At 38.3% G+C, this 13795-nt stretch overlaps 1 protein-coding gene across 3 annotated transcripts in view; it reads left to right on the top strand.

Moving 5' to 3' along the window:
• The window catches only part of GRAMD1C (GRAM domain containing 1C), a 100704-nt gene that overhangs the window by 17729 nt on the left and 69180 nt on the right, over positions 1-13795 (top strand). For 2 of the 3 annotated variants that reach the window (XM_017547730.2, XM_017547731.2), the window contains one exon: positions 10192-10276. In XM_017547730.2, coding sequence (XP_017403219.1) covers positions 10192-10276 — 85 coding nt within the window. Of the gene's footprint in view, positions 1-2567; positions 2586-10191; positions 10277-13795 lie in introns of those variants that run through there. The other variant, XM_037745437.1, reaches the window with a different exon arrangement.

The raw sequence follows: 13795 nt of genomic DNA, 5'->3' as shown, positions 1-13795 counted from the left end.
CCTGCCTCGGCCTCCTAAGTAGCTGAGACTACAGGCACGTGCCACCATGTTCAGTTATTTTTTTTTTTTTAATTTTTGTTTTTTTAGTAGATACGGGGTTTCACCACATTGGCCAGGATGGTCTTGAACTCCTGACCTTGTGATCTGCCCGCCTCAGCCTCCCAAAGTGCTGGGAGTACAGGCATGAGCCCCCACGCACAGCCAATATTTTAATTTTCATCAGTTCGGTGTGTTATTTTATTTCCCTTGAGACTTTCTCTTTGACCCTTGACTCTAGATGGATTATCTGTAAGTGTGCTGTTTAGTTTCCAGGTGTTTGGAGATTTTGAGCTATTTTTCTATTATTGATTTCTAGTTTGATTTCATTATAGTCAGAAAATACACATTGTATAGTTTCAGTTCTCTTAAATTTGTTGAGGTACAGCTGAGTATATAGTCTGTTTTGGTAATGTTGCAGGACAGTTGATGTTATTAGGTTTTAATATGCATCTGAAATACCTTGGAGAACCTAAATGAACTAAGCAAATTTCCACAAAATACACAAATTACTGAAACAGACTCAAGAAGAAAGAGAAAATCTTAATACACCTATGACAAGGAAAGAGATTGAATTAGTGACAAAATGAAAACCAAAGAAACCCTCGATCTCCAAAACCAAAATTCTTTTTTTCTTCTTCTTCTTTTTTTTTTTTCCCAAAACCAAAATGACAACAACAGCAACTAATTTTTCACAAAGAAAAGCTCAGGACCAGATGGCTTTGTTGGTATATTCTGCCAAATCCTTCAAAAACTCTTTCAAAAAACCAGAAAAGGAGGCAACACTTCCCAGATTATTCTGTAAGGCCAGTATTACCTTGATTCCAAAACCAAAACTAATTGTAATTCTGTACAATAGCAGTGAACATCCTTAACATGAAATTAAGAAAACAATTCCATTTACAGTGATATCAAATGAATAAAACAGGAATAATTTTTTTTTTTTTTTTGAGATGGAGTCTTGCTCTATCACCCAGGCTAGAGTGCAGTGGTACAATCTTGGCTCACTGCAACCTCTGTCTCCCGGGTTCAAGTGATTCTCCTGCCTCAGCCTCCTAAGTAGCTGGGATTACAGGTACGTGCCACCACGCCCAGCTAACTTTTGTATTTTTAGTAGAAACGGTTTTCACCATGTTGGTCATCCTGCTTTAACTCCTGACCTTGTGATCCATCTGCCTTGGACTCCCAAAGTGCTGGGATTACAGGTGTGAGCCACCACATCTGGCCAAAATAGGAATAAATTTAACAAAATGTGTGCAATACTTATACACTAAAAACAACAAAACTTTATTGAAAGACATTTAAAAAGACCTTAATAATTGGAAAGACATCCCATATTCATGAATTGGGAGGCTTAATGTTGTTATGTTGTTAATGATGGCAGTACTCCTCAGGCTAAACTACAGATTCAGCACTGTCCTATCAGAATTCAAATGGGCTTTTCTTGTAGAAATGGACAAGCAGTACTCAAGCTCCTGTGGATATACAAAGGACCCAGAATAGTGAAAATAATCTTGAAAAAGAACGAAGTTGGCTGGACGTGGTGGCTCACGCCTGTAATCCTAGCACTTTGGGAGGCCGAGGTGGATGGATCACCTGAGGTCAGGAGTTCAAGACCAACCTGGCCATCAGGGTGAAACCCCATCTTTAAAAAAAAAAAGAAGGAAAAAGAATGAAGTTGGAAGATGTACACTTCCAGATTTCAAGGATTACTAAAAAGCTACAATAATCAAGATAGTGTGGATTGGCATAAAAATACACTTACGTATTGATGGAGTAGAATTGAGAATTCAGAAATAAACCCTTAAATTTATGATCAATTGATGAGTGTCAGAACAATTTAATGAGGGAAAGAATATTCCCCAAATGATACAACTAGATATACACATGTGAAGGAATGAATTTGGACCCTTATTTCACACCATATATAAGAATCAGCTTGAAATTTATCATAGACCTGTGTGTAAGAGCTAGAACTAAAACTCTTAGAAGAAAACATAGGTATGAATCTTCATGAACCTTGGATTAGGCAATAGTTTCTTAGATATGACATGAAAATCTCAGTGACAAAAAAAAAATAGATAAATTGAACCTCATATAAATTAGAGCCATGTTTGGTGGTGTGTGCCTGTCTTCCCAACTACTTAGGAGGCTGAGGTGGGACTTCTCTTGAGACCAGGAGTTTGAGAGTGCATTGTGCTATGATCGTGCCTGTGAATAGCCACTGCCCTCCATTCTGGGCAACAAAGTGAGACCCATTTTGTTTTTCTTTCTTTTTTTGTTTTTTTTGAGACAGAGTTTTGCTCTTGTTGCCCAGGCTGGAGTGCAATGGTACGATCTCGGCTCACCACAACCTCCGCTTCCTGGGTTCAAGTGATTCTCCTGCCTCAGCCTCTCAAGTAGCTGGGATTACAGGCATGCACCACCACGCCTGGCTAATTTTGTATTTTTAGTAGAGATGGGGTTTCTTCATGTTGTTCAGGCTGGTCTCGAACTCCCAACCTCAGGTGATCCACCTGCCTTGACCCCCCAAAATGCTGGGATTACAGGTGAGAGCCACTGCACCCAGCCTGTGAGACCCCATTTCTAAAAAATAAAAAAATAAAAATAAAAAATAAAATTTCTATGCTTCAAGGAGTTCACTAAGAAAATGAAAAGATCACCCACAGAATGTGAAAATAACTGCATATCAAATATTGGATAAGGGGCTTGTACTAGAATCTACAAAGAATTCTTACAGCTCAATAATAAAAAGACAAACCAATTAAAAATGACCAAAACATGAATAGACATTTCTTCAGAGGCATACAAATACCCAATAAACACATGAAAACATGTCCAACATCAATAGTTATGAGGTAAATGCAAATCAATACTACAATGGGAATGCCATTTTACACCCATTCAGATGGCTGTAATAAGAAAGACATTAGATTTGGTGAGGATATGGAGAAGTTAAAACTCTCATACATTGCTGGTGGGAATGTAAAATGGTACAGGCATTTTGGAAAATAGTTTGGTACTTCCTGAAAATGTTAGACAGAGTTACTGTATGACTCAGCAATTCTTCTCTTAGGTATATACCCTAGAAAATTTAAACTTGTTCACGTAAACATTTTTACGTGAATATTCATAACAGCATCATTCATAATAAGCAAAAAGTAGAAACAACCCAAACATTAATCAAATTATGAATGCATAGATAAAATGTAGTATATATAATGAAATATTATTCATCCATAAGCAGGAGAGAAGTAATGATTCATGCTGCAACGTAGATGGACCTTAAATACCTACATAATGCTGAGTGATAGTGCATATCATTGATGCACTATTGTGGCCCTTTGTGTCTGTTCCATTAATGTGAAATATCCAGAATTAGCAAATCCATAGAGATAGAAAGTGGATTCATGTTGTTAGGACCTGGGGAGGTGGAAATGGAGAGTAACTGCTAATGGGTGTAGGGTTTCTTTTTGGCGTGATAAAAGTTTTCTGGAATTATATAGTGGTGATGATTGCAGAGTTTTGTGAGTGTACCAAAATTACTGACTTGTACGTTGCAAAAGGATGAATTCTATAGTATGTAAATTACATCTCAATTTTTTAAAGTAAGTGCCTCGTTGGTATGGAACCTGGGCCTCAGGCAGCCCTGCCTCCATGATTTTGGTGCGTGCGGCCCCCATCCCTTCTGTCACGAGTTGCAGCTGCATAGTGGTGCCTGTAGCTTTCCCAGGCAGGTACTGTACTCTCCTAAGTGTTCTACCCTTTTGGGGTCCCAGTGGTAGTCCTGACCCCACATTTCTGCTGAGCATTATTCTAGTGGAGGCTCTCTGCACCTCTGCCCCTATAGAAGGTCCCTTTTAGCTATATTAATCTCCAAATAGTTTCTAGGTCATACCGTTGGTTTCCTCTCTTGAAATGGTCTTTCATGCCCTATCACAAGATCAGGGTGTGAATTTTCCAAATGTTTATGCTCTTTTTCCCTTTCAATTATAAATTATGTCTTTAAGTAAGTATTCTCTCTCTCATTTTACTGTAAGTTGCCCAAAAGCAGCCATGCAGCATGCTGAGTGCTTTGCTGCCTACTTTTTAATTTAATTTAATTTAATTTCATTGATTGATTGATTGAGACGGAGTCTCACCCTGTTGCCCAGGCTGGGGTGCAATGGTTCGATCTAGGCTCACTGCAACCTCTGCCTCCCAGGTTCAAACAATTCTCTTGCTTCAGCCTCCCGAATAGCTGGGATTACAAGTGCCCGCCACCACGCCCAGCTAAGTTTTGTATTTTTAGTAGAGATGGGGTTTCACCATGTTGGTCAAGCTGGTCTCAAACTCCTGACCTTGTGATCCATCTGCCTCGGCTTCCCAAAGTGCTGGAATTACAGGCATGAGCCACCGTGCCCAGCCTTATATTTTCTTTTCAAAGCTGCTTAGATATTTCTTCTTCCAGAAATTCTAGCTTTGGTAATTAAATTCTCTTTGGGTAATTAATCCAGACCCAGAGAGCACTCCCAAAACATGGCATTAATCCCTTCAGCCCTCTCAGGTTTGGCCATCCACAAAACCCTAGGATATGGATAAAATGCCACCAAGTTCTTTGCTATTTTATACAATGACCTTTGTTCTAGTTCCCAATAAGATATTCCTCATTTCCATCTGAGACCTCTTCAAAATGGCCTTTACTGTTTACATTTCTGTGGACGTTCTGTTCGCAACCACTTAAGTAATCTCTAAGAAGTTCCAGACTTTCCCTAGTCTTCTTGCTTTCTGAACGCTCACCAGAATTGCTCTTAGTGACCCATTTATAGCAATCTAGGCTTTTTCTAGCCTGCTCCTCCAGATTCTTCTAGCCAGTACTCATCACCCAATTCCAAACTTGCTACCACATTTTCAGGTATTTTAATAGCAACAACCCTACTTTTTGGTACCAATTTTCTGTTTCAGTCTATTTTCTGTTGCTATAACAGAACACCTAGACTGGGTAATTTATAAAGAAAGGAGATTTATTTGGCTCATGGTTCTGGAGAATGGGAAATTAAAGATCAGGTGGTCTTACCCAGCAAGGGTCTCATGTTGCATCACAATATGACGGAGGCCATCATGTGGTGGGAACATGTTTGAAAGACAAAACATGAAAGGCAACCTTGGTTTATATAACCTGCTCTTTTGGATTAATCCAGACCCAGAGAGCACTCCCAGAAGATGGTATTAAGCCCTTCATGAGACATCCCTTATGACCCAAATACATCTTAAAGTTCCTACCACCTCTCAATACCATTACATTGGGGACCAAGCCTTAACATGAGTTTTGGTGTGGATAAACCATATTCATACCATAGCAACTACCAAAACTCATTAAAAAATCTGCTGTGAGCCTATGGAGTGTGCCACAGATACTGAATCACTAAGACTGTTCAGACCATTTTTGATTAGAAGCCAACTCAGGATTTTTGGACTGCAAGATGCTGGTTTATTGGGTTTTACTGTATTTACATGTATAAATCTGCACAAAAAAGTGTTTGGATCACTTAGAATAGGAAGATGCTATTTTTGAAAATGATTTCAGAGAACTACAAGAAAAAAAGAAATTGAGGTCTTTGAGGACAGAAACTTCAAATGTTAAATTTAAAAAAAAAATTTGTTGTTTCAAATATTACATCTACCTTCTTTTCTCCTGGGACTTTGTTTACATGTGTATTAGACCTCCTGACTATATTATCAGTCTCTTATCCTTTATTCTCTATTTTCCATTATTTTTGTGGTAACATTTTGAGTCCTAGAGTGATGTGTTCTTCCAGAGAGGATTTTCATATACAGCTGTCAAGCAATCTGGAATTGTCCTTCCCATTTGTAAGGATTAAGATGTTTTGAAGTTGGGCTCTAGTCCTTGTGTTGTTGGTCTCTAATTTTATTCTGTGTCATAGGGAACATAGTTGATGTGGCTTTAATCCTTTCGAATTTACTGAAACTTGTTTTGTGGCCTAGCATATGGTTGGTTCTGGAGAGTGTTCCATGTGTGCTTGAAAAAAATGTGTATTTTGCAGTTGTTGGATGGGAGTGTTTTGTAAATGCCAGTTAGGTGTAGTTGGTCGAAAATGTTCAAGTTTCTTATATCCTTGATGTTTTCCTGTGTAGTCTATCAATTATTAAGAATGGGATATAGGCCGGGTGCGGTGGCTGACGCCTGTAAGCCCAGCACTTTGGGAGGCTGAGGTGGGTGGATCATCTGAGGTCAGGAGTTGGAGACCAGCCTGACCATCATGGAGAAACACTGTCTCTACTAAAAATACAAAATTAGCCAGGTGTGGTGGCACATGCCTGTAATCTCAGCTCACCAGGAGGCTGAGGCAGGAGAATCGCTTGAACCCAGGAGGCGGAGGTTGCGGTGAGCCGAGATTGTGCCATTGCACTCCAGGCTGGGCAACAAAAGCAAAACTCCACCAAAAAAAAAAAAAAAAAAAAGAATGGGATATTGATATCTCCAACTTATTGAATGGTCTGTTCTTGCACTTCTGTCATTTTTGCTTCATGCATTTTGGGGCTCTGTTGTGTATATATTTATAACTTTTTTCCTCATATATCGACCCATTTATTATTATGACATCTCTCTTAGTCTAGCAGTATTTCAGCTAAAAGTAATATAGCCTAAAGAGATAGCCATATTATCTCTAAATATAGTGAAAAAGATAGCTAAAGAACATGCGGAGAAATGCCAGTTATAAGTGAAGGGGAGGAAGGCAACAAATCACGCTGCCATGTGATTTGATTGTTGCCTATGCAACAATCTTGCATGTTCTTCACGTGTACCCCAAAACCTAAAATGCAATAAAAAATCATTTATTTCTTAGTCAGCAACAGGCCCCCAACAGGTGATGGAGTGAGCCCAAGAGAGAGATTACCTGGAAAGGCAGGATGAGGTAAGGAGCTGCCTTTTCCAGCTTGCAAGAAAGACAGAGCCAGGTAGCAAGTAGACTGAAAAAAAAAAAAAAAAAAGGTAATATAGCCACTCAGATTCTCTTGTGATTACTGTTTGCATGGGCTATCTTTTTCTCATCCTTTTAGTTTCAACCTTTTTGTGTTTTTATAACTAAGGCATGTGTCTCTTGTAGACAAAATATAGTTGGTTCTGTGTTTTATCTAGTTTGATAATTTCTGTGTTTAGTCCATTTACAGTTAATGTGGTTATAATATGGTTGGATTTATAAATAACCATTTTGCTATTTATTTTCCATATGGCTTATATATTTTTTGTTCTTCTGTTCCCCCTTCTTTACGTGTCAAATACGTATTTTTTAGGGTAGTATTGTAATTGCTTTTGATTTATTTATTTATTTTTTTAAGATGGTGACTTGCACTGTCACCCAGGCTGTACTGCAGTGGTGCCATGTCGGCTCACTGCAACCTCCGCCTCCTGGGTTCAAGCAATTCTCCTGCCTCAGCCTCCTGAGTAGCTGAGACTACAGGTGTGCACCACCATGCCCAGCTAATTTTTTTCTATTTTTAGTAGAGATGGGGTTTCACCATATTGGCCAGGATGGTCTTGATCTCCTGACCTCATGATCTGCCTGCCTCAGCCTCTGAAAGTGCTGGGATTACAGGCCTGAGCCACCAGATTTAAAATTTTTTGAAGGTTGTTTTTAGTGACTGCTTAAGAGAGTACAGTATTCTTCAGATTTGTACTAATTTAATTCTGCTAAAATATTGAACCTTTTCTTCAACTAATGTTATTATCTCATAAATTCAGCAATATAGTGTTGTGATTATGGCTTTGTAGACCCTTATGTCTTTTAAAGATATTAAGAGAAAAATGAGAAAATAGATTTACATAGTCTTTTCAAAATACCCATATATTTATACTTCTGGTGCTCTTAATTCTTCTGGCGAATTTGAGTTACCATATGATGTCATTTCCTTGCAGCTTGAAGGACTCCCTTTATTTTCAATTTTAATTTTAATTTTTTTTGGAGACAGAGTTTCACTCTGTCATCCAGGCTGGAGTGGAGTGGCATGATCTGGGCTTACTGCAACCTCTGCCTCCAGGGTTCAAGAGATTCTCCTGCCTTAGCCCTCCCCAAGAAACTGGGATCACAAGCATGCACAACCTCACCCAGCTAATTTTTGTATTTTAGTAGAGAGGGGGTTTCACTATTTTGGCCAGACTGGTGACAAACTATTGACCTTAGGTGATCCGCCCACCTTGGCCTCCCAAAGTACTGGGATTACAGGCATGCATGTGTCACTGCACCAGGCCTAGGACTTCCTTTAGTATTTCTTATAAAGCATGTCTGTTCTCTCCATTGTTAATGATGAGAGGTCACCTGCAAATTACACTGTTTTTCAACTGTATGTGATGAGTCATTTTTTTTTTCTTGCTTCTTTCAGGATTTCTTATTTGTTGTTCAGCAGTTTGACTATTGTATGTCTTAGTGTGACTCTGTTTATCCTACTTGGGATTCGTTGAGTTTCTTTGATGTATACATTCATGTTTTCCATCATAGTTAGAAACTTGACCATTATTTCTTCAAATATTTTTCTACTTTATCCTTTTTCCTTCTGGTACTCCCATCACATGTATTTTGGTTCCTTTGATGTTGTCCTACAGGTCTCTGAGAGTCTGTTCATTTTCTTAAATCTTTGTCCTTTCTGTTCTTCAAATTTGATAATTTTTACTAATCTGTCCTTAAGTTCACTTATTCTTTCTCTGTCATTTTGAATTTGTTGTTGAAACCTTCTAGTGAATTTTTTATTTTAGTGATTGTAGTTTTCAACCCCAGAATGTCTATTTGTTCCTTTACAGTTTTTTATAAAAAATATATTTGCTTAGGTTCTCTACTTACTGAGTCATTGTCATACTTTCCTTTAGTTCTTTAAGCATGATTCTCTTTGTTTTTTGAACATATTTATAACTGATTTCATATCTTTGCTAAATTCAGTGTTGGGGACCCTCAAAAGCTATTTCTGTTTTCTGTTCTGTTTTTTCTTAGTATGTCACATTTTCTTGTTTCTTTCATGTCTTATAATTTTTGTTGGAATATTGAAAATTTAGATAATATATTGTAGCATCTCTGGATTCTGATTACATTTCCTCTTGTTCCATGGGTTGTCATTGCTGATTTTTATTTGCTTGTTTAATAACTTGCCTAGAGTAAATCTATGAAATCTGTTTGTTCAGTGGCATGTATCTGCTCTATTTAATATTGTTGTTGTTTTTATTTTTAGGGCTGGCATCCTAGGGATCACCTCTTATGTCAGCCCTGGTTGCTCAATGAGCCAGTAAGCCTTTTCCCTTCTATTGAGAAATCTGTGAGTAGATTGGGGAATGTATTCAAAGTTTGGCCATTTAAAAAAAATGTGGCCGTTTTTAAGTTTGTCCCAGTTTTTCAGTGTTCTCCTGAGACCTTTTGTGTCTCTGGCTAGGAAATGTGTGGGTAGCCTGGGCTTTCTCTGGTTTGTATTATGCACATTGCAGCCTTTGTTCAGCCAGGAATATGTGACTAGTTTATCAAGCCCATCTATGGCTGCCTTTTCTTCAAGATCTTTCTAAACTCCTTGCTAATCTGCCGTTCTGCTTGCTCCAATTGGAATTGCACTCACACACTTGCTTGGATTAGTACAGCGTTTTCCCTTTCACTTCTGGGCATAGATATTCTGCTTCCAATCCAAATCAGCTCAACCCTCTCTGTCAAGATAGCTGCCAGTTTTCATGACCTATTCCCACCCTCAAAGAACTACCACATAGACTTAACAGGTGAAGGAGGAAGGACAATGGGAACAGGCCCAGGAAAGAGTGCCACAGACTTCCACCATCTTTACCTAAGTTCTGTGGATTTTCGTGAACAAATACTTCTCAGTTGATTGTATTTTATGCCTTTGGTCAATTTCCAGTCATTTGAGATGATTAGTTTTGACAGGTTTTTTTTTCTAGCTATATATTTGCTTTTGCAGAGGGGATTGCCAAACTCCTCATCTCCTCATGCTGGAAGTAGTCTTCTTTGCTTCTTTTTGGTGTTTTTGAGATGTTTATATGGTTATTTATATAAGGATATACACAGTATTGCATAGAAAGCATATGATTTTAAATTCCACTTGATATTTTTTTTCTAGGACACCATAATTACAATTATACAGAAATGTAATCTTTTTTTATTGTTGCAGATTTCAAGTTCCACCTATAAAGACAGGAATGAAGAATATAGAAGACAGTTCACACATCTACCTGATACAGAGAGGCTGATAGCAGGTAAAAAAGACAGAAATTTGCAAAAAAAAAAAAGTTGTATTACCTCCTTATAAAAATGGAACTGCTAAGTGACAGTAATAAAATTTAAGCCTTTATGCTAGACAGAATATAATTTTCAACATAAGGAACATCCTTATGATCTAGCAATCTCATTTCTGGGTAGATATCCAAAAGAAAGGAAATTAACATATTGAAGAGATATCTGCACTTGCATGTTTATTGCAGCACTATTGACAATACCCAAGATATGGAATCAACCTAAGTATCCATCACTGGATGAATGGATAAAGAAAACGTGGCACATAAATGCAGTGGAATATTATTCAGCCACAAAAAGAATGAAATGCTGTCACTTGCAGCAATGTGAATAAAACTACCTCCAGTTTTATTATGTTATATGAAATAAGCCAGACACAGGAAGACAGTTATCCCATGTTCTCACTCATATGTGGGAGCTAAAAATAAATTGATCTCACGGCGATAGAGTAGAATGATGCCAGGTATGGTAGCTCATGCCTGTTATCCCAGCACTTTGGGAGACTGAGGCAGGAACATTCTTGAGCCGAGGAGTTCCAGCCCAGCATGGTCAACATAGTGAGATCCTGTCTGTATTATTAAAGAAAAAATTAGCCAGGTGTTGAGGTATGTGCCTGTAGTCCCAGCTGCTCAAGAGGCTGAGATGAGAGAATCACCTGAGCTCAGGAGTTAGAGGCTGCAGTGAGCTATGGTGGTGCCACTGCACTCTAGCATGGGCAACAGAATGAGACCCTGACTCAAAAAGAAAGGGGTAGGGGAAAGAGAGAGAGAGACAGAGAGAGAGAGAGATGATGGTTACCAGAGAGCTGAGAAGGGTACTGAGAAGGGAAGATAAAAAGGAGCTGGTTAATGAGTACAAGAACACAGTTAGATAGAAGGAAGAAGATCTAGTGTTCAGTATCACATGAGGAGACTATAGTTAACAATAATTTAGTGTATATTTCAAAATAGCCGAAAGAGTGGAATTGGAATGTTTCTAATACAAAGATATGATAAATAGTTCAAGTGATGGATATCTCAATTACTTTGATTTGATCATTGCAAAATGTGTGATTATTCCAGTATATCACATTAGTCCATGAACATGGAAAAACCATTCAGTATCCATAATAATTAAAATTAAAAAAAGGTAATCAGCATCTTATCATAATTAGACAATGTAAAACTCAATTGTAATTCAGAGAAGAGTGATTTCTTACATATAAGGATATATTTGTTTTTTGTCTGGGTGTGGTGGCTCATACCTATAATTCCAGCACTTTGGGAGGCTGAGGGGTTGCCTGAGGCCAGGAGTTTGAGACCAGCCTGGGGAACAAAGTGAGACCTTGGCTCAGTCGATCAATCAATCAATGACACACACACACACACACACACACACACACACACACACACACACATTAAGTACTAATAGAACTTAAAAAAATGATTTGTCACAATGATTTAGGTGAATCAAATTGGAGGGAAAATTTAAACTTGATGTTCAATATATGTTAACTATCTCCAGAAAAATACACTCTCTAACAGATGTACTCATAGAGCAACTTCACATAATGTTCTAGGGCTAAATCATTATGTGTGTAATTGTTCACATAGATTTTTTTGAAGTAGGCTTTAAGAGGAAAAATTTCATCTTTTTTCTTTAAAAAGTACTTTAAATTTTACTCTAAGCTTAATATGTACTCATGACCATAAAACTACACAGCTAAGTTTTAGTATATATTTAATTTAAAACATTTATTTAGGTTGGGTGTGGTGGCTCATGCCTGTAATCCCAACACTTTGGGAGGCTGAGGTGGGTGGATTGCTTGAGCACAGGAGTTCGGACCATCCTGGACAACTAGTAAGACCTTGTCTCTGCTAAAAATACAAAAATCAGCTTAGCATGGTGGCATGTACCTGTAGTGCCAGCTACTAGGGAGGCTGAGGTGGGAGGATTGCTTGAGCTCAGGAGGTGGAGGTTGCAGTGAGCAGAGATTATGCCACTGCACTCCAGCCTGGGTAACAGAACTAGACTTTGTCTCAAACAAAAACGAAAACATGTATTCATATGAATTTCTCAAATTTTTTGGTACCCTTGGGAAATGTTTAATTCAATGTCTAGAACTCAATGAATTTTTAGACAGTTCAGTTCAATAAATATCATAATAATGAATGAAAGCCATTTTAAAACATATTGTTTATTGGAAGTAATATAATCCCATGGTAAAATTTTCAAATGCTACATAAAGACATAAAGTGAAAAGTGAGTGATCCTTAGAACCAAGACCACTTCAATGTTCTTCCTCGGAGATAATCAGTGTTAGTAACTTCTTAGGTATAATTTCAGAAAATTTCTGTTTGTATTTAGGATTATACATATAGAAAAAACTTAAATGGGGACAGACTGTGATTATTGTTTTGAATCTTGCATAGATCTCTTTTTCTTTTTCTTTTTTTTCAGCATGGAGGAAAGATTAAGATCTCTTTTTTATTTGCACAACAGTGAATCCACTTCATTGCTTTTTTTTTTTCTTTTGAGATGGAGTCTTGCTCTGTTGCCCAGACTAGAGTGCAGTGGCGTGATCTTGGCTTACTGCAACCTCTGCCTCCCAGGTTCAAGTGATTCTCATGCCTCAGCCTCCAGTCCCAAGTAGCTGGGATTACAGACACACACCACCACATCTGGTTAATTTTTGTATTTTTAGTAGAGATGAGATTTTGCCATTTTGGCCAGGCTGGTCTTGAACTCCTGACCTCAAGTGATCTGCCTGCCTTGGCCTCCTAAAGTGCTGGGATTACAGGCCTGAGCCATCGCACCCAGCCAAGAGGCCATTTTTTTAAAAAATCAATTTTATGAAGTATACATTTATTGCAATAAACATACCCATTTTAGGGAAGCCATTTTTAAAAACCACAGAGGCTGGGCACGATGGCTTATGCCTATAATTCCAGCCCTTTGGGAGGCCGAGGCAGGCAGATCGCTTGAGGCCTGAAGTTCCAGACCAACCTGGACAACATGGTGAAACCCTGTCTCTACTAAAAATACAAAAATTAGCCGGGTGTGGTGGCACACACTTGTAATCCCAGCTACTCAGAAGGCTGAGACATCGCTTGAACCCAGAAGGTGGAGGTTGCAGTGAGCTGAGATCACTCCACTGCACTCCAGCCTGGGTGATGGAGTGAGACCGTGTCTCAAAACAACAACAACAACAGCAACAACAAAGAAACACTGGAAAAAGTCTGCTGATATATATCAAATAGTCTTCAATTAAAATAATCCAGGTGGTTACTATGCCTCTAAACATAGTTAATATAAAATAATACAGTGGTTCTCAAAGTGTGGTCTATAGACTAACAACGCTGTCAGTACCTGAGAGCTTGCTAGACACACAGACTCACCCCAGAACTATTTAATCAGAAACCTAGGGGAGGGGAGGCCTAATAATATGCAGATCTGTTTTTTTTTTTTTTTTTTTTGGAGTCTTACTTTTAAAAAATTGTAGC

This window comes from Cebus imitator, unplaced genomic scaffold (genome assembly GCF_001604975.1).
Source record: "Cebus imitator isolate Cc_AM_T3 unplaced genomic scaffold, Cebus_imitator-1.0 Scaffold201, whole genome shotgun sequence".
Taxonomy (NCBI): Eukaryota; Metazoa; Chordata; class Mammalia; order Primates; family Cebidae; genus Cebus; species Cebus imitator.
This window is presented reverse-complemented; position numbering and strand designations above follow the sequence as displayed.